General features: G+C 40.5%; 1 protein-coding gene across 5 annotated transcripts in view; it reads left to right on the top strand.

Annotated features, from left to right (window-relative positions):
* Positions 1 to 21,462, top strand: part of NTRK2 (neurotrophic receptor tyrosine kinase 2) — a 327,597-nt gene that overhangs the window by 18,744 nt on the left and 287,391 nt on the right. For all 5 annotated transcript variants that reach the window (XM_074363095.1, XM_074363094.1, XM_074363096.1 and 2 more), the window contains exons 5-8: positions 11,721 to 11,795; positions 11,911 to 11,982; positions 16,687 to 16,755; positions 19,702 to 19,856. In XM_074363095.1, the coding sequence (XP_074219196.1) occupies positions 11,721 to 11,795; positions 11,911 to 11,982; positions 16,687 to 16,755; positions 19,702 to 19,856 (371 nt within the window). The remainder of the gene's footprint in view (positions 1 to 11,720; positions 11,796 to 11,910; positions 11,983 to 16,686; positions 16,756 to 19,701; positions 19,857 to 21,462) is intronic.

The raw sequence follows: 21,462 nt of genomic DNA, 5'->3' as shown, positions 1-21,462 counted from the left end.
CCCCTGAAAGCTCTAGATCTGAATGTAATATTTTAAAAATCAGCTCATTGTGGCTGAATAACTTTTTTTTTTTTTTTACTGGCACCCTAGGAGGATCCTGGGATTGTGAAAACTGTGCTTAAGAAGTTCCTCTTCTCATTATGTTTTTTTCTGAATTGAAACATCACTCAGTCTATCAATTGCCATGCATAGGTGGATCAACAGATTAAGTTTTTCATTTTCCTTGGGCATTTGTGTGGAGGAATGATCCAGGTTATGAGGCAGGAGGGCTTGGAGGGTTAAATCCCCCACTCTGAAGTTGGTCTGTCCCTGCTACTTGGGACTAGGTAATAAAAGCCTCTGTGTCTTAGTAAAGGGACAATAATAGAACCTTTCTCATTGGGTTTCTGTGAGGTTAAAATGAATTGGTGCTTGTAAAATAACTGTATTAGTGCATAACACATAGAGCACCACAGTTTGTTTTTATTTTGTATGGCTGTCCTTTGTACGTCCTGTGTAGGTTACGTCCTGTGTTTTGAAGGAGAGTAGGCTCTGTAGTGCTGGGGGAGGATGGAAAAGCAAAAGAATCGGTCTTGAGCGTGGCGCTGGACAGGCTCTGAGGTTAAGGGGACAGACGCAAGAGGGCATTGGTTCTCCTCTTGGGACCATTGTGTGCCCTTTCCCTTGTTTGTGTATTTCTCTCATCTTGCGGGACCTGGCGTGCTCAACCAATTGGGATATTGACATTTGTGTGTTGAGCAGTCATGGGTCAGATTTAGCCACTGTGACTCAGGTGATGATCTTTGTTCTGCCACTTTGTTTTCTTCAATAGTCCTGGCCCATTTTATTTATTAAGTTGTTTACAGCAGTTTCCCTGGACTCTGGAGGTTATCAGTCAATTTGTACTCTTGTTTTCTCTTTCACTATCTTTCTCACTCTATAATTTCAAGGCCTTTACAAAAATAGATATCTTTTTTCTTTGTTTTTAAATTCTGGTAAAATATACATAACAGAATTTACCATCTTAACCAAGTATGTTCACATTTTTGTGCAACAAACATCACCATCCTGCTCCACAACCCTTTTATCTGCAAAACTGAAACACTGAACTCATTAAATGGCAGCTCCCTATTCCCTTCCCCCTAGCTCCTCACAACCATCATTCTACTTTTTGTCTCTGTGAATTTGACTCCTTTGATTACCTCCAAAATATACATCTTTTCTAACAATGATCTATTCCTTGAATTAAAAGTTTTTGTAAGAGATTTATTTAGGATTTTTAGATGCAATCACACTTCCTTTCTGTAAAATAGCGTCTCTTTATTGTGGCCTTACACAACCACTTAGGACTGGGATCCTTTTCCGCCAATATCTTGGTAGTGTAACTCCAACGAAAATAATCTCTAAGCTTCTGTAAAAGCGACTAAAGGTTAACACATGAAGTGAAGCCAGTGAAGATAAAATTGAAAGTGTTCCACACATTCTATCACTCTCCTTACTTCCACAGCCTATAAACGTTGGCTGAGAAATTGTGCCAAAATCAAAACAGCCCTTCATAGAGATCCTAAAATTTTACCACTTGAGTCACTCTCTTCTTGACATTAAGCCTAATGCTCATTTTTCTCTGTGCCATGCTTGATCTATCCCGAAGTTGGAGCAGAAATATTAGTTCCCCCAATTTTCTTCCTATTGAATGATTTGGCCTGAATGGAGGCCAAGAGCTTTCAGAACTGTGTTCTGCTGTGATTTGTGCTGACTTGATGCTTCTTAGAATTCTTCGGGCCCCGGCTAATCATAGCAAGTTTTCCTTCACTAGTCATAAACGAAACATCGATTGGCCTGAAATAATGGGAAACGAGGAAAAGACGTTTTGAAGGAAAGATAATTTTGTGTTGGATTGGAATTGCAAGATGTCACTTTTTATAAACAGTCACTTTGAAACGCAAAAAATTTGTGGATTAGATGATTTTCTAACTCGTTTCTTAAAAACAGCTATAAGATAATTCCATAGCGTAAGCATATTGATTGTAATGGCCACATAATTTGTATTGAATAAATATAAGAACCGTCACAGTTAATCAGTTTATCATCAGTATTTGAATAACTGATGGTAGTTATTTTTACACGATAAGGTTAATAAGGTAAAAATGAGAGGGAGAAATTAGGGATAAAAAAAGAGACAAGAACTCCAAGTCACTCTAACGGTTGACATAGTTGCTGTAACTGAACACAACATTTGTCCTTAACTTCCTGGCAGTGAAAAGAGAAGCTCATTATTAGGGAGGAGAATGCCTACTAATTCCACAGGAACACAGCTTTGTCTGGCACTCTGTTCTGAAAAGAGTTTCTTTTGCAGGGAATATGAGTGATGTAATTCACAGCTTTTATGAAAAATGCAGAAGTAGATTTCATTTTCTTCTTACTGAGAAAGCCAGTGAGAGTAGGGAGAAGGGACAAGAACATCAATTCTGCAAGGACGCTAAACTGGTCCACGAATTTCATCTCCCAGTGCTGTGATTATAAAACTGATACAATGGGGGATCTTAATCGCCCATCCCCTCACACCCTTTGCTGAGCCAGGCTTTGCTTGAAACTGGACTGCAGATGATCTGAAGTTGTCCCCTCTGACCAGAGCCTTGAACGTTGTCATCTCTGTTCCCGATGAAGGCCAGATTCATTCTCTCTAGAAGCCAGACAAGCAGATGGTGGGGCTGACATCCTTTAACAAAGACCAAGCAGGCTGGCTTGTGTGCCCATCCAGGTGGAAGCCACCCCGTCTGCAGATGAGATGAGCTGCAGAGGTCCCAGCAGGCAGATCGAGGCTTGCCTGGGGAGGTGGCGCTTTGACTGCCTCCAAACATGGACAGATGCTTGATGGAGACTGCGGAGGTCCTCCCACAGAGCACTGCAGAGATGGTTTTAGCCTAGAAGCTGTGAGGAGCAGGTGTGACCAGACGGCTTCCCAGCCAGAGGAAAAGCCCCCTCAGGTTCTGGGGGGGCCCCCACTCTTGAGAGGGCTGGCCTCTTGTGGGCCTGCCAGAACAAATTAGCTGCAGAGTATACCCCGAGTCACCCCATGAGCTGACTCATATTTCTGGTGGTTTCTATCACCCGATGTTAGAGTACATGTGTCCAAAATAAACATTTTTGCTCAAACACAACTTAAGCTTTCTTCTTGATGGTAGTTCGGTATCAGGACCACTTCTGACCTGAGGCTCTTCGTCTAATATGGTGAAACCATGTCACGGTGCACGTGTAGTTAACTGTCTTCCCGTTTGTGATGGCAGGTTATTTTGATCAATCAAAAGATCTGAGACCTAAAGGAAAATATTAAATAAGTTAGTGGGAAGGAAAACAGTTTTTGTCAGGAAAAACACATCCCTTGCCCTTGCTCCTCTTGGGCTGATCTTCACCACTGTACAAAGTATAAGATTATACTTGGCTATGTCTGTGCCAGATATAGTGAGTTTTTAACAGCAGAGGAAGTTTCTAAAGGTCCTGGAACAGGTAGCAGTAACTTCTTTGAAATAAAAAATGGAGGTGTTTGTATTGCAGTCTCTGTGCCATTTTATCTGATGTTTTAGGGATTTCTAGATACAGAGATGACATATTAGGGTAGGAGAAGAACTGGAGCATTGACCCTCGGAGGAAAGTACAAGCAAGAATGAAGTCAGGTGTAGTAAAATCTTTCCATGGGCCAGTGAAACAGCCGAGGTCAGTCAGGACTGTGACCCAAACCCCCGGGCAGTGTTAGCTTGCTGTGGGCCTGGAGGCGGGCTGAGACTAAGCTCACCAGCTAGTGACCAAGTCAGCCCTTGAACTCCAGTCTTCTGCTCAGTGTTAACAGGTAGCATTAATTGAGGGCCTCATTTGTGCTAGGGCGGTTTTCTAATTTTTCCAGCAACTTCCCTGAGGCAGGTACTGTTCTGACCCCATTTGGACTTGCCCAAGGGCACATAACTGGTAAGAGGTGAAGCTAGTGGAGTGTGTTTATTCCTCCACCAGACCACTTACTGTTTTCCAGGCACATGAATTAGTATTATTTATTGACATATAGTTGATTTACAATATTGTGTTAGTTTCAGGTGTACAGCAAAGTGATTCGGTTATACATACATATACATTATTTTTTAAAAATTCTTTTCCATCATAGTTTATTACAAGATACAGAATATAGTTCTCTATACTATACAGTAAATCCTTGCTGTTTATCTATCTTATAGTATATGGTAGTGTGCATCTGTTAATCCTATACTCCCAATTTGTCCCTCCCCCACCTTTCCCCTTTGGTAACCATAAATTTATTTTCTGTTTGTGAGTCTGTTTCTGTTTTGCAAATAAGTTCACTTGTGCTATTCTTTAGATTCCACATATAAGTGATAAAATATTTGTCTTTGTCTGACTAACTTTGCTTAGTGTGAAAATCTCTGGGTCCATCCATGTTACTGCAAATGGCATTATTTCATTCTTTTTATGGCTGAGTAGTATTCCATTGCGTGTGCGTGCGTGCGTGTGTGTGTGTGTGTGTGTGTGTGTGTATCCCACACCTTCTTTATCCAGTCATCTGTTGATGAACATTTAGGTTGCTTCCATGTCTTAGCTATTGTAAATAGTGCTGCTATGAACATTGGGGTGCATATATCTTTTTGAATTAGATCTTTCATCTTTTCTGATATATGCCCAAGAGTGGGATTGCTGGATCATATGGTAGCTCTATTTTTAGTTTTTTAAGGAACTTCCACACTGTTTTCCATAGTGGCTGTACCAATTTACATTTCCCACCAGAGTGTAGGAGGGTTCCCTTTTCTCCACACCCTCTGTACAGGCACTTGAATTCTTAAATTCCCAAGGTATTGAGGCTATTCTAGGAAGCTGCTGTTCTCTTGGCATTGTGTAAGAATCTGAGAAGATTCTCTATTTATCTCTTATTAGCTCTATCTAGATAACACATGAGAGCATCCTGTAAAATGTCTTCATTCCTTTTCTTTGACTATTCTTTTCAGGCCATGATTATTTGTGAAGATCTATTTTGCAGAAATTTTAGAAATTATTCCTTATTGTAGGTCCAGGATATACAAGTCCACAGTCCTAGTGGTGTTGTCCAGTGGCTATGAGCTCAGTATTCAGAGGCAGGTGGATTTCAGTTCCAATCCTGTTTTGGCAACTCTGTGACCCTGGGGAAGTGACCTGGCATGGTTGGGCCTCAGGTCCCTCTCCCAAAAGGTGGAAACAATCATAGCGCTCTCTTAGTAGCTTTGTTGTGCTAAGGGAGACAACTGGGTACCTTGGTGCCTCTCACATAGCACTCTATAAAAGGGAATTACTGGTGCTCCTTCTATGCCCGTGGTCTTAAAAAAAAAAAAAAAGATTGAAGTGCTGATGCTAAACAGCCTGTGCTGGTGGGCTGGCTGCTGGAATTCAGGTTCTGAGCACGCTTATTTGGTGTTCTCTGTGTTCATGTTGTCACAGGCAGGGTGGTATGCGCTCTCTTAAGAACGGAGTGATAGATTGAGAGATTCCTATTTTGAGTCATGCTTTGGCCCATCGTGGATTGATTTTCAAAACTCTTTATTAACTTTTTGCAGAGAAACTGAAGCTACTTGGTTGCAAACTCAGGGAACAAGGGCAAATTTTTTATTATTCTATTCTCTATGATGGAAATCTTACGGCAGAGAGAATCCTATGAGAGTTGAAATGCCTCACCCTGTGGCTGTAAGCTGAGCGCATATGTATCACGATCTTTTGTGGCATTTGAGTTAGATCTACTTTTATTAGCTTAATTATTTATTTGGTGGTGGAGGTGGGGGTGGCCAGGTATTGGAGAGCTATTTCATTTTGAAGAGTGACCATGAAGGAATATTCACAGCTGTTTCCATTTGTTTTTCCTATATTGCCAAAGTACAGTTCAGGTAATAAAGTCTAAGGTAAAGGGAAATCTTACTTTTGAGTAATACTGCTGTTAAGCTAATACACAGAAAGAAAAGATGCCTTAGAAACCACTCTTTGTTACTTGGAAAGATTTCCTGGAGGAATTATTTGATAGGTTGTTAAAGCCAATGTGAAGTATTTTAAAATGGGATGCATATCCTTTCTAGGAACCTGTAATTTGAAAATGTTTCAGTGAATTTTTCCTAAAATTACTTCTTCTTTTCTCCCCAAAAGCCACCTATGAGCTTTTTGTAAAGTCTAAAGAGAGACAATTCTTTACCCTCAAGAAAATGTCACATCAGAGGCCCTGGATGTCACATTGAGATTGGAGAAGCTTTGGTGACAACACAAAATAAAACGGCAAATAGCGTGGACTTTGCTTATGTTCAGATTCTTTATCTGTTGACTTTCTGGTCACTCTTCAAGGCCTCCCCTCCGTTTAAGCTTTCACTGACCTGTCCAGTCATATCTTGTGGTTCCTTCTACTGCGCCCTCGTGGTTTCCTTGTTTTCTACATGATAAATCGAGTTATTTTCTATTATCACAATTTTCATTTAGTATTTATTGTGTACATATATCTGGTCTTTCCAGTGGGACAATAGAAACTTCAGGTGAAGGATCCTGGGACAGCTTGATTGCTTTAAGTCAGCCAGCGTTCCATGAGCATCAGCTCTGTGCTGGGAGGTGGACATGCAGTTTGATGAATAACACTCCTCTGTCTGAGGAGTTAACAGTACAGCAGGGGAGTCAGATAGATAAGTAGAAAAATACAGTGGTAGATACAAAGAACACCTCCATTCCCTCTAATTCTCAATTTTAAAGTTAAGAAGCAAAATGAATGCTTAAAAATGCCTGTCGACTGATGGAATAAAAATGTTCTGATTGGAAAAAGCCTTTTTGGTGTTGCCCATAAATCAAGCAGTGTCTCAGATATTGTAGAGGCCCCGAAGAGTTTTAGGTGAGTTCATTGAGAAGTCTGTTGAATACGAGATCCAACTCTTAGGGCAGTTGATAGTGGACTTTGGATGTAGTGAAAGTGAAAAACAGCAATAAAAAACAACTCTCATAATGTGAGGTCCAAGCAAGGGTCCTCTCTATGGATTTGGGGAAGGAGGAAGGTGGATTTGGGCAAAACAACACGGATGAAGGCCAACAATGATTCTGCACGGATCACTGATGGAGGGGTGGGCTGGGGGACCAGGAAACCAAGGAGGTAAGGGAGAAAAATTCTTAAGAAGTATCAGATTTAAAAAATCCCAGTCCACCAAGTCTCTTTGTCATTATTTAAAGGCAGCTGACTTTCCTCAAAGAGAAGGAAGGCAGCATCTGCAGAGTGGAGGGGCAGATGCTTTTAGGCTTGGCTGAACTCACATGAGTGCTAGGGCACGGGCTCTGGGGGAGGGCTTGTGCCTTAAAACCCCCGGGGCCTGAGCTTTCCAGAACAGTAGGCGTGCCTCCAAGGAGTTACGGGTTGTCATGGAGAGAAAGTACCAAAATGCTGGGCCTTTCCACTGCTTCATTGGGAGTGAAACCCTTCTTGAGATATGTTTTATTAAGCACAACTCGACTCAGTAAAGAACCCTCAGTTTGACAGCACTTTGACTGGAGTGACAAGAGATGGTTTTCTGGGGGTGGGGGGACAAAAGCCTGCTGCGTTGCCCGTCGATGCATCATCTTTCAGTTGTCTGCCCTGGCCTGGCCCTTCCCCTCTCATTCCAAACCCGGGGTTGGTCTCTGCAGCTGCTGCTTTTCTCATCAGTGGCAGTGATGAGATGGTAGAGCTCAAAAGACCTGATGTCGCCAAGATCCTGGTGGAGGCACGTGGAAGTCACCAGTAGGGGGCAGCCCAGCATGCTCCTTAGTCTTCTGTTCTTGTCCAGGGGCTCCAGGGCAGGGAGCAGAAGGCTTTTAGACTCTTGCCTTTAAGTGGTCCAAGGAACCAAAGACCTGAGCCCAGGTGTATTTGGTTACCTCGTAAATGAGAAGCCTTGGGTTCCAGCTTCCCTACAGTCATTTCCCCTGTGGCTTTTTCCAACTCTGTCTCTCCCTCTCTCTTTCCCTCTCTTCTTCCTCCCCTCCCTCCCCTCCTTCTTTTTTTCTTCTTCACACATTAAAAAAATTAAAAAAAAATATATATACATATAATGACGAAACACTAACTTTAGTTACTTATATTCAGACCTTTCCCTTTTAAGAAAAGAGTTTAGTAGTTTAATAAAATAGTTTAAGTTTAAGTTTCTTTATCCCAGACCCATTCTCCTTTTCCAAGGTGACCTTCCTTGAATCTTCTTTTCATACTTTACAAGCATCCTTGACCATGAACGTGATGTGATATAGTTTGCTGTGTCTTTTTAAAATTTCACATAAACTGTTTTGTATTATATGTACAGATCAGTATAAGATTTTGCTTATTTTTTTCTCATTTGGCATGATGATTTCTTTCTGTTCAAATATAAAAATCTGGTTCAATCTAACTTATTTATCTAACATCCCTTATTTTGTTCTGTTTCTTAATTGATGAACAAGAGTTGTTTCCAGCATTTGATTCTGACTGTATTACAGTGAATGTTTTTGTATATGACTCCTTGTGTGCATGTGTGAGAATTTCTCTCAGGTGAACTCCTTAGAAATGGAATTGTTGAACTCTATAAAGTGTGTGATTTATACTTTTCCAGGATACTGGCAAATTACTCTTCAAAGTAGTTGTGCCAGTTTATACTTCCTTAACCAATGTAAGAGAAATATGCCCCCTCCCATCCTTAGAAATGCTTTATTTTGTCAGACTTTAAACATTTTGTCCAGCTAGTGGGAGAAGAATGGTATGTCCACGTTGTTTTAATTTGCATTTCAGATTCCTTGAGGGGTGAGCAGCTTTTCATATGATCCTTGGCCACGGAGGTATCTCCTCTGTGAATCGTTTGTTATTAACTTTACTGACTTCCATTCTAACCCTATGATTCCTCACTTAATGGTATCCAAGGAGCGTTCCTTAAGGGGTAGATTTCATGAGCATTTTATAGCCTGCAGCTACGTTGTGGGCATCTCTGCAGCTGGTAACTTATGGAAGGTTCTTGGCATCTGGAGGGGCATTTGCTGACTTTTTAATATGGCTCTTCTGTTGGTTTTTTCCATTTTGAGCAGGAGAAAATTTCATTCTTAATCTAGGGCATTCCTACCTCCACAGTGAAAGAGTATTCTTTAGTGACCATTTTTCATAATTTCACATAATTTTTTTGATGGTTTGCAGCAAAATCTGTTGTCTGGTCTTAAATTCAAGAACAGTTACACTTTGCTTAGCTCCTGATTTTTTTTCATCTCGTGAAACATTATGAGTTTACCCCTGACTAAATGTATCCCCCTTTCCTTCTTTTCTTGGGCATGATCACTAAAAAAGCTTCAAATTAAGCTTGTGGCCCTTTCCCAGTAAGTAGATGCATTTTATTGAATACAGTTGGGGAGTTTATAAATGAAAAATCTGATGAAAATGAAATAACAATAAAATAAAGGGCATAAATAACTAAGAGAAACGTTAAAATAAATGCTCTGTGCCACGGATGCTAATTAAGTCCCTCCTGAGTGTTGGGCTGCTGTCACAAGCATGGAGGATGCAGGGGTAATCCAGGCAAGGAGCTGAGGAACTCTTGGGTGATTGCGGAGCAGCGGCAACCACCATGCTGCTCAGCTGTGAGGCATGAACAGGCTTCTCTAGAATCCTGGTTGTGGCTCCAAAGGGAACCTTGCCTACATTATTTGTCCTTTTTTTCTGCCAGTTGCATAGAAAAAAAAAACATTAAAATGTGGGGCTCTCTTGAATACAGTTCTTATGGGAGATAATTTAGAAAAGGGAGGTGACTGTGGTTTTTGCTGAAAATGGATTGGAAATCTTAGGAACAAATATTCCTAAAGTGTGATGATTTTGAAACATTTCATAAAGACTCTTGATGTTGAAAATTGCTGTTTGATCATTCAGTTGGAGTCTTAAAATGTTTCCCTCTGTGTGTGATAGCAGGAGAGAAAGGGATGCATCCTTCCTGCACATCTATTGTGTCAGGCTCTGGGGATCAGGGAGAACCGAGATCTTTGAGCAGAAGATGCCCTTCTGTCTTGAGTGTTGCTTTTTTATGTAACAGGGACAAGGTTTATGTGGATCCTTTTAAATTTCTTTCTCTTTGGTGTAACTTTGTTCCCTCAGAGCATTTGCTTATTTTGCCTTATTTCTAAAATTTATTTTCTAAAAATGGGTGCTGTAGCACTTACCGTGTATCGTGTATTCTGACATCTTTTCTTTTTTTTTGAATTGGGTAGAAGGGACTTATAGATGCTATGTCTCTCCCTCATTGGTTACTATTTTTTCATTTTAACTCATGTTGTTAACAGTAGGGTTACATATTTGTTTGCAGTGTCTTAATTGGAATGTTATGTATCTCAATTTTTTTTGGAAAAAAAAGGGAAAAGTCAATCCTAATACAACTTCCTGAAGAGCCTTTGGAACGCCAGGTGTTGTTTATCTATCCATCCATCCATCCATCCATCCATTTCTCATCCATAGATACCTGCTTAGTGCAAGGCGCTTTGCTAGATGCTGTAGGGCATATTAAGAATTATAAAACAGGATCCAACCGTCCTCAAAAAGAGGTTGTGGTCTCAGAGAAGTGAATAGAAAGGTACTCAGATAACTATTGCACAGGGAAATCCCATGGTAGTAGGTTTAATAGCTTTGTGTTTGTATTACCAAGGATTTTATTGGTTGCAGGTGACAGAAATTCAGATCAAACTTCTGTTAGCGATAGCTAACCTCAGAAATGATTGGATCCAAAGGCTCAAGTGGCATTTTCAGAGTTCTGTCTCTTATGTCTCTTAGCTCCCTCTCCTCCTGTGTGCTGACTTCATTCTTGGACAGTCTCTTTCCTTGTAGCAGCAGTATTTCCCCTGGAAGCCCCAGGCCTGTGTCATCTTTCAGCTGTCATCTCAGAGAAACAGAGAGAGACTCTCTGTCTCAGCATTCATCTTTTAATTTTAAGGAAGCTTCTCACTGGTCTAGTTGAGATCACATGCACATTTCTAAGCCAGTTACTGTGGCCAAGGGGATGGAACTCTCAGTCCAGCCAGAGTTACCAGTTTACTCCTGTATTTGAGGGCTTGGCCAGTGGGGAAAAGGAGGGTTTCTACACAGTGTGCACTAGGGCAATGTGGGGCTTATGAAATGTGGTTCCTGAAAGGAAAAGTTGGTTGTATTACTGACAAAAGCAGAAATAGGAGATCCTGGGCCAGAAAAAGAGAGAGCTGGAAGAAAGGGAGACGGAAGGGAGTGAGAGAAAGGGGGAGGAGAATCAGCTTCAGTGTTTCAGGAGGTAAAAGAGGGAGTAACTCCTCTTAGCATATGAGGAAAAGTGATTTGTCCTGTGTATGGTGACACCAGCATTCCTGTGGCTGTCACTGCAAAGGTGAAATGCTTTTGAGAGATAGTGGCTACATTTCCAAGTTATTTTCACCTCTATGCACAGGAGATGCCTTGAAGGGGAGGCTAACTGAACTTGTTAGTTGAAAAAATGATGAAAGGATAAGAAAAAATGAAACCTGGTAAACCTGTCATTGATTATGAAACCTGTCCAACCCTGGCTTCTCTTCAGTCACACTCAGTTTCTTTCCCCTTGCTGTATTTAAAATATATGATGGGGCTAGGTGGGTGGGGAGAGTTGGCTTTGAGTAGCCTGGTAAGGCTGCATGGAAGTTACCCATTCTTTCATGGACTGCTTGCATTCTGAGTCATTAGTTTTCACTGTTTTTTTTTTTTTTTTTTTTTTTTTTTGCAGTTACATTGCAAATCAGAAGAGATTAGAAATCATCAGTGAAGATGATGTGGAAGCTTATGTGGGACTGAAAAATCTGTGAGTACTCGGGACTCGCATAACCTTATCTCTGAACTTTTTCTTATTTTTTATTATAATCAAAGGGCCATTCGTCCGTGAGCTCTAACACCCATGCAATTCTGTGCTCTCTTAGGACCATTGTGGATTCTGGATTAAAATTTGTGGCTCCTAAAGCATTTCTGAAAAACAGCAACTTACAGCACATGTAAGTAAAGGTGGATTATTTTGCTTCCCAAGACCCAATTTATTCAATATTTTCCCCCTCTGTTTATTTTCCTTCTTTTCCAACTAGAAGTCTCCTTTTTTTTTTTTTTTTTAAGTTAGTATAGCTTTGACAACAGCTTAGAAGCATTAGCTTTGATTTCTGAATAGCTTCAGAGGGGTACTTAGAACAGCCTGCTTATTTCCTTTCATGAATTTCTGGGTCGTTTCCATCTTGGACGGAGCAATAGGCCAACAGCAAGGAGTCTGATGTGAAAACTATGTCCTGGTACAGCGTTCTCAATTCTCATTCTTTTCCTTGGACTCATGACATGTCCTCTGGAAGCCATCAAACTAGTGGACTTGAAAAAAACTGACTTGGCCTTGGCCTTCTTAGGGAACTAAAAATTACTAATGCTCTTCCTCCCTCCAATAGATCCTCTTTTGAACGTTCATTTTCCAAAAGCTATCTGTCATGGTTGATAAAAGTGGAGAAAAATCAATCATGGAACATGCCAAAGGTACAGACGACTGTAACAATAGCAAATGCTTCTACTGAAGTCAGGTTGATGTCAGCTGAAGTCAAACAGGAGTATGGATAGTGGGGGCTCTTAGGTTGTTTGCTGCTAAATCCTGTTAGATGGTGGCACTTGGTCAATAAGGTGTGGGCTTCCTGAGATATTTCTTCATGAAACGGAGGATCGCTCACCCCTAAGCTCAGACTGGTGGCCCCTACACCCCGAGTTTTCAATAGGAGCTTTTGCGGGAGGAATGTCGCCTGCGTTCACCAGCCCTTTCGTGCTTTGAAAATTCTCTGCAACAATACCTTACGTGTTTCGTGGTCTACGGTCTACCTGTAGGACTCTCACCTGCTTTATGTCACTTGATTCTTCTGACAGTTGGTAGGAAAGATCTTTTTGATTCCCATTTCATAAACATAAAATCAGACTCAGGTCCACAGATGCAAAGTGGCTGAATTTTGACTCCAGGACTCACTTGTGGCCATGTTCTTTCCATAAGAACACAGAAAATAAAATGTGTACTCTCCATATCATGAGAGAATCGGCCCATTTTGTAACATTTGTCCTCTTTCCTTTTCCTGGGGAGAACAGTTGCCTGATGGATTTCCAGGCCAGTTATAAAAGAAATCATTCTCTCTGAGCTGATTGCCTGGACACTCTAAGGAGATTTGGTGACCTTATGAAAAACCTTAATTTCATCAAGCCAGCATGGTGACTTCATGTTTCATAGGTGGCGTTAATGTTGAAGTCAATTTAAAAATCAAGTCTGTAGAATTAAGATATAAAACATTTGCCAAAAATGTGATAAAACTCCAAGGAACTTTATGAACACATTTCATTTAAAGGCTTTTTGGCACCATTGCTGTAGCTGGTTTGCCTGTGCAAATCTGATGTCTTGTGTAGGCCTTGCTAGCATAAACAAGGGAAAGTTGGATACAAGAAAAAGGCAAAATGCTCTAATGCAGCCACTTGAGTGTAATTAATGACCTCAGTGGTTAAGTTCTGGTATTTTCATTCCTGCTAACTGTAAACCTGCATTACTCGACAACCACTTTTTACTGGCTGGTAAAATCACTTCCCCTAATGTTGTGATCTAAACAGTGGGCCTTGGTTAACTGTAGTTTTAGAAATAGACTTATTTATTACTTTACTATACCTTTTATATTTCCCCTACTTTCCTTGTCCCATGCTATTTATATGAAAACCAAAGCTACCTTTTGTGTTTTTTCCAGGGTGATATATAGGAGACTAATTTTAATGTATTCTATATGCTGTACCAACTTATATAAAGCCAAATGTTTGTTGCAGTCTCCAAAGAGGTGTCATTTGAAAATAGGAAACGAGGGATATGGACATATTTTTTATATATTTTCTTTAAAAGCCGACAGTTGGGAAGCCCAATAATTGATCAGACTGCAAAGACTCTTGATTTTTGTGGCCGTCATCAAATAGTAAGACAGCATGAAATCAGGCTAGTGTACAGTTATGGAGAAGTCACAGTGCCAGGAGGCTTCGTACAGTCACGTGATGAAAGGGGCTCCAAAGTGCCAAAGTAGAAATTGAAGTCGTTGGCTTTAGAGAACGGCAGGGAGGAGAGAATTAAGTCAGGTGCCTGTCTTTCCAGGCCTTGGTGTCAACCTCTGCTTACGAGTAAGGACCCGGAGCATTGGTGTATTCTCCCTGATGTCCCACATGTAGTAATGGCACCCTTCCTTGAATATCAATACCATGGCTGCGGGGGAACTGATAAAGAAGTGTGTATGAGGAGCTGTTTCTCTCTACTCCTGGGATGTACTGCTTACCTCTCTGAGTTTCCCCAACGATATAAAAATGTACAGAAGACCTGTCTGTTTCAATTCAGGTTTTAGGGAAATTCAGATTGGACCCTGTCTCCCACCTTCATCACTCTTCTCCTACACTGTGCGTATTTAGCATTCCATGGGAACGGTCCAGATCCCCTATGACTGGTCCCTGAGTTTATTTCTTGGTGCCTTTAATTCCTGCCCGGCCCCTGAGAACCCAGAGACTGTGAGAAAAGCCAGTATTTGTGTTTTCCAGGGGCTTTGCAGAGGTGCTAATTAGCTCCTTTGCAAAGTTCTGTAATCAAACAGTAAGAGGATTGTTGATTTTTTTTTTCCTCCCCTCCCTCCTCCTTCTTGGCTTTCGGTCCCAATAATAAGTATGGTTCATAAAACTCATCTTGTTCTTTGGCGTGTAACCCTGCTCAGGGCTGGGCTGCTGGCAGCCAGGCAGGGCAGCTGCCCTGGGGCCCGGCCTTGCTAGCTGACCCAAAACCTTGACCGTGACAGTCCTCTTTCTTTGCCTCCTCTCTCCTTATTCTTCTTGGGAGGAAGAGTAGGAATTTTGCTTGTTTGTTTGTTTTCTGTTTGTTTTTTTTCCTTTTGGAAGAGTTGGAATTTCTTTTTTTTTAAACATTTTTTTAATTGAAGTATAGTTGATTTACAATGTTGTATTAGTTTCTGGTGTACAGCATAGTGTCTTAGTTACATATATATGTATGTATTCTTTTCCATTGTAAGTTATTACAAGCTGTTGGCTGCAGTTCTCTGTGCTGTACAGTAGGACCTTGTTGTTTATCTATTTTGTACATACTAGTTTGTATCTGCCAATCCCAAATTCCCAATTTATCCCTTCCTCCCCCGCTTCCCCCCAAGAGTTGGGGTTCCTGATGAAGATAAATTCATTTGTGCCTCAAGACAGTGGTGAAGACAGGCAGACTGACTTCTCAATATATTCTACATCAGTGAAACCCATTCTTAATTCAAGTTCCAAAAGAAAAGATTTATGTGGGCACATTTTACAACTTCCTGCTCGAATCACTTTTTCATGTGGGTGAGCGCTTTACACTCGGTGTGAAGAGAGAAGACGCAGGGGTAGAAGGAAGAGATCACCTCATGTAGATGGGGGTTTGGATGAGAGGAAATCTCAACATAGACTTAAGCCAGGAGTGGCTACATGCCTTCTTGAACTACAAGATGCTGAAGTAGCAGTTTCTTCATCCATCAACTGACTAGTCTTAGTTCATGCATTAACACCTCCTGGTCTTTAACCCCTCTTGCAGAGACTGGCCAGACATACCAGGAGACTTCAGCCCATGATTTTTTGGGGTGGACACAGCAGACTAGCCTCAGCGGGGCCTGGATTGCTGTCACCTCAGATCTCATGTTCCTACCTGACTCAGCCCAGCACTCACTTTCCTGGGCGGGAATCTGATACCGAAAGGCTTATCTCAAATTGTTGAGGGCTCGACTGTTTTTGTAAAAGTTGTTGTTTGTTTTATATTCATGCTACTTATTAAGCACATGTCTAGAGGCTTAAGCACTGCACACTTTTTAAATAAATTTGACCAGTAAACAAATTCGCAGGGTCAGCTGGCAAATTATGGCTCTGAATTTCCTGGCCCAAGGTCTCGCGGCATTGATTGTTGGAAACTGAAACTCCTGTCCCTTGAATAAAACTACATGTTTGGAACATGTCAGTAAATTCATTAGTGTTTTTCAATCACAAATAGGACATCTTTTCACTGTTGGTTGGTCCAGATCTTAAAATGATATGTTGTTAGAATGTTTCCAGATAAAATCTGACATACTCCTTGTTGTCTTTGATATTTTATTATTAGTATTCTCATTATTAAATTATCTGGTTATTTGGAAGTCTTACATAAACAATCTCAGCAGAGTTTATCGATCAATAGGTGTTATCTTTCCTATTAGGATATGTCAAATTCAGTTCATGTTCAGAGTTTTGTGTGTTACCTCACTTCAAAATATTCATGATGCTCTTTAGTTTTAAAGCATCTTTTTCCCTAATGAGTTTATGGTTTAAATTTAGTTTAGTTTAATTTAACCCTCCTATTGATTGTTAGGAGGGTCAGATATCTTCAGGAGGTATATTACTGGGCTCTAAATATGAAAAATTAACTTTTGGGTAAAAAAGATTAAAACAGACATTATGAGAATTATGCCCCCCCACCACACCCCCAAGAAAGAATTATAGGAGAGGCAAGAAGACTAAGCTAGTGATCTCTAGGCAAAAGAGATTGTTGGGTCTAAGTAAGGCATGAACCATGATCAAAAAAAATTATATTTTGAAAAAATTCTATTTGAATACTTTACTCCTGAAATGTACACTTTCAATTCACATTTAATGTTTTTGATTCTTTTCAGCAATTTTACCCGAAATAAACTGGCAATTTTGTCTCGGAAACATTTTCGTCACCTCGACTTGTCTGAACTGTAAGTAATGACTTTGTATGGCATTTGGGGAAAATTTTTCAAAGGAAAGTGTAATTCAGTATTTTTTTTAAATAAGAGATGATGCTGATCTATTCTGATATCAAAATTCTTGAAAAACTGTGTCTCAAATTTTGGCTACTTATTCTTTTATTCCCTCATGAAAACATGATTCAGCAATAAAAAACCAGAAATGTCGGTAGTAAGATATCATTTATTATGGGTTGAAATGTTGTTTTTTACATAAAAGACTTGTTTTCTAAAGGAGAGAAGAGGAAAAGATGAGGGTTTTGTGTGAGAAAGATGGTGGCATGTCTCACAGCATCTCTTTGGTCCTTGTTATGTCCAGGCCCTAATGGAAAGCAAACCCATTCAAGGAGGAAATAGGAGTGGACGAAATCCCTCAGTTTGTCCCCCAATGACAGTGCCCTCTAGCCCTTAGTGAACACTGAAGAAGAGGTAGTCCTCTTTCTATCCACCTTGTGAGATTTTCTTCTAGGTCTGCCATTACATTCAGTATTTATCCTTATGCCCAAATTCCCTTTGCTGTAAAATGATAGGAAAAAATATTGAAATGTATTGATGACTAATAGCATTTCCAAGTGTGCTTAATGCTTGTGTTATAAGCATGAAGCAAAAATATAGGCATTCCTATGGGTAAGGTACCCAAAGAACCCTAAAGCACATGCTCTGTGTGTCAGAGGTGGGCCCAGATGGACCAGGCCTTTGAATACCAGGCAATAGCTTTGCTTAAAGTATATGTTGCATAAGCTGTAGGGTGCACTCTTATTCATAAGGAAATTGTGCAGATTAGAAGATACCACTAGTAGAGAGGTAACAAGTTAGTAGGTAATAGTGAGAGTTACATGGTGGCAATTATTTTTGAATAAACTTAATTCAGGGAGTTAAGCACTGGCTTTCTAACACAAGAGTAGGTGTAAAAAACTTAAGATACGTGAAATAGAGTAGGATACTCAGTGTAAAAATTTTGAGCGTCACTGTGGAACATATTCTTGATGGGTTAAAAATTAGAGTCCCAATTTCAAATTCACACATCTCAGTACTCTCCCTGCAGGATATTTAATCAATTCATTCAACAAATGTTCATTGTGTGCCTGTTAACAAATCAAACTAACATGGCACTAGGCCATGTGATATAGGTGAGCAGTTTCTGTGTCTCAGGATTATGCTCTCCTGTGGGAGATGTAGAGGCCCAAACAAATTAAGTGTAATGTGTTCCAACAATTACTGCAAAAGGAGTTAAGCCAGCTGTCTGCCCGTAATGTGTGGTCATATGAACACTGCTGGATTTATCACGGAAGATCCCTTTGCTTCCTTATTTCTTTTGTGGATTCAGTCATACATTCTTTTTAAAAAAGATTTCTTGGTTTTTCATGGACTCAGAACACCAGGAAACCTCTTGGCTTAGCTGGGGTTTCAACATTGTGGCTATCTTCTGCATTATAGTCCATATCCAGTAGCATCGAATTTGGTGTTGGAGGGATACTTGAAGCAGTCAAGCAGGCACAAATTAAACGAGTCTGCCGTGACCACATTTTCCCCAAAGAAATTCCCAGAAAAGTCTCCAGGGATCCCTGAGATTCTTAGAACCCAACCAGAAAACCACAGGAGTCAATGATGTTGCAAAGCCCAGGTCCTGTCCTCGTGGAAAACTTAAGTATTGTGGTTAATGCCCGGCACAGCCTATGTAATGATTTTAAATGGCCTCATTTAAAGGCTCATTACCATAAATGGAATTCATCTTAAATAGGCCACTGAGTATTATAAATAAACATTTAAAGATTTTTTTTCTTGTGGTTTTTGTTTTCCTCTTGACTACTTCCTCTTTCACCAGTCACAGCCACAGGAGCCCAGGCAGCATGGCTGCACAGTGGCTTTGTCTTTGCAGACCCTTCCACAGTGGGCTCAGTAACTCAACGTAGAGCTCAGTTGCCCTTGCTCTCAGAAACCCTGAGCTTGGGGCGTGTGTGTGTGTGTGTGTGTGTGTGCGTGTGTGAGAAAGAGGTCTAAGAGCTCCCTTCCAGATTCTCTCTCTCATATTCACTCCACCTTTTTTGCATCCATCAAACTGAACAGTGGTTGTGTAGCTCGGAAACCTGGGCGTGCCACCCTACTGGCTCTCACACTTGTCTTAACGTTGTATTTACAGTCTCATTTTAAATGAAGATGAAATTGCTCTGCCATCCACTGACGTTTGAACTTATTAAGTGTCAACACTTGAATCTCTGGCCTGGTTAGAAATAAGTATGTTGGCGGGAGGGTATAGCTCAAGTGGTAGAGCACATGCTTAGCATGCACAAGGTCCTGGGTTCAATCCCCAGTACCTGCTTTAAAAATAAATAAATAAGTAAATCTCCCAAAATATAAATAAATAAATTAGTAGATCTTAAAGTTCTCATTGCAAGAAAAAAATTTAAAAAAAAAAGAAAGCAGTATGTTAGTGTTCCTGAAACTTAACATTGGCTTCTTCAATTAAGAGTTTCCTTTTAACTGTGTAATAACTGTGATAAATTTGTTGTGACATCTTATTTTCCCCCAACTTATGAGACATCCTTTCCTATTCTGCATTATAGTTACTTCTGTTCCTATCTTGTTTCCCTATTAGTCCATTTATTCTCTACAGAGGTGTTTGCACGTAGCAGAAGATGAGTAGATAATAGGTAAATGATTGAATGATAAGTACTGTTATGCTATAAAGATTGGTGTGACTTCCAAAAATTGCCGACTAGAAAGGATTTGTAATGTTAATGCTTCATAAACACTTGTATAGTTGAAACTGGGGAGGGAAATAGCTCAGTGGTATAGCGCATGCTTGGCATGTACAAGGTCCTGGGTTCAGTCCCCAGTTCTTTCATTAAAAAAAGGTACTTACAATACTTAAAACTGAAAAAGAGAAGCCTGATTGGATTTCACTTTTTTTCCATGTAGGGTCCTGGTGGGCAATCCATTTACATGCTCCTGTGACATTATGTGGATCAAGACTCTTCAGGAGATTAAAACCAGTCCAGAAACTCAGGATTTGTACTGTCTCGATGAAAACAGCAGGAATATTTCACTGGCAAACCTGCAGATACCCAATTGTGGTAATTTACTTTTAAATTGATGAGTTCTACTGGCTATTCAGTCTTCTAATTGCCTTGGTATGGTAGCAAGCCCAGGAAAGTTACCACCACCCGGATTTTATATAGTACGCTGCTGCTGTCCCTGGAGTTGGGCAACATTTGTGTGCAGTCTGGAGAAATCAGCTGGGAGCAACTTTGCTGAGTTTTCTTTGCAAGTAGACTATTAATTCTGGATGGATGACTTTAAAGTGCATAGGGAAAAAAATGCACTGTTTATTCCTTTGTTGCTTTGTTCATTTGTTTGTTCATCCATCCAAAAAGTATCTGCGGATAATGTGGTACTTCGCTGGCCACGTATATACTTGATTGGCACTCAGGCCATGCAGAGGAAGGATCTCAGGGGGATAACGTGTCCTGGTGGCACAGGAACATGCAGTTCAATCCAGAACATTCCCTTAAACTTGTCTTGCAGCCAGATGTCTGTGTCTCTTGATGGGGCACCACAGATCTGCCCTTATCCATGCTGCCCCCATGTCTGGGTTTACAGTCTCCTCCTTGACTCTTGTCCCTCACTCCTCTCCTCAGCATTGTACTTTCAGAATTTAAAAGGGCACCATATGATAAAATTACAGCTCTGGGAGTGCCAGTGTGTTCACAAGAAAGAAAATCCCAGTGTTCTGGTTAGGATTTTGCTGCCGAGGGCTCTTGTGACATACCTTGGCTATACCGACACATGCATATCATTCTTCTGTTGAAATTGTAATCAGTTAGTCAGCCAGTTAATCAGTTCACAGTTCAATTTGATCTTCTGGCCTTGTGGCTGGTGACACAGCAAAAAAACCATGTAGCACCTGGTTCTTGTCCGAGAGGATTCTGTAGATTAACCATAAATATCCAGTTCTTTGTTTTGAAAGGAGCCTCTAGTTTGGAGCCAATTTTCATTTAAGGAAAATATCACTGCTGCTCGTTTTTAATGAGAATGTAATAAAGGAATGGTAAGTGTTACTTTCTTCCCCTGAGGGGGTTTAGGAGACAGCAGTTTACCCTTCCCACAGATTTTTGTTGTAACTCGAGCCCTTTGGTTTCATAATGGGGGAATCAGGCTTCATTCCCTTGTCAGCGTCCCTTGGCTTTGGTTAATAGCCAATACTTTAAAAAAATTTTTATAGCTATTTTTTCCTGATTGATAAGAGGATAACTGTTCTCTGTTCTGATATAAATTTATACTGTTCAAAGACATTGCCTCGAGGGACAAGAAATGCAATGTCAAGTCACCTGGCCGCTTGGCCGGCTCCCGCAGCCCCGTGGCTGTTGTGACCACGCTGTTTCAGCAACCACTGAGAGGAAAAAAGAGAAAGCATCTGACTCCTGCTCTGATTTCACAAAAGGCCTCTTAATAGACATCTGCTTTGCCCTTGCCTGAAACCAATTTGATTTTTTTAATTTTAATTTTTGGCCATATTGTCTTGACAGCATTCCTGTAAGACGCTCACCTAATGTGTTGTTGATAGACCATTGTGATTGGGGTAGGGGAGGGGTAGGAGTGAACTGGTTTTAATTTTTCCTGACCAGTTTGGCAATTTTCAATATTTTAAAATTTGTTTTCTACAAATGAGTCAATGAATTG

This window comes from Camelus bactrianus, chromosome 4 (assembly GCF_048773025.1).
Source record: "Camelus bactrianus isolate YW-2024 breed Bactrian camel chromosome 4, ASM4877302v1, whole genome shotgun sequence".
Classification (NCBI taxonomy): Eukaryota; Metazoa; Chordata; class Mammalia; order Artiodactyla; family Camelidae; genus Camelus; species Camelus bactrianus.
Note: the sequence above shows the minus strand (reverse complement) of the source record. Positions and strands in the feature narration are given on the sequence as shown.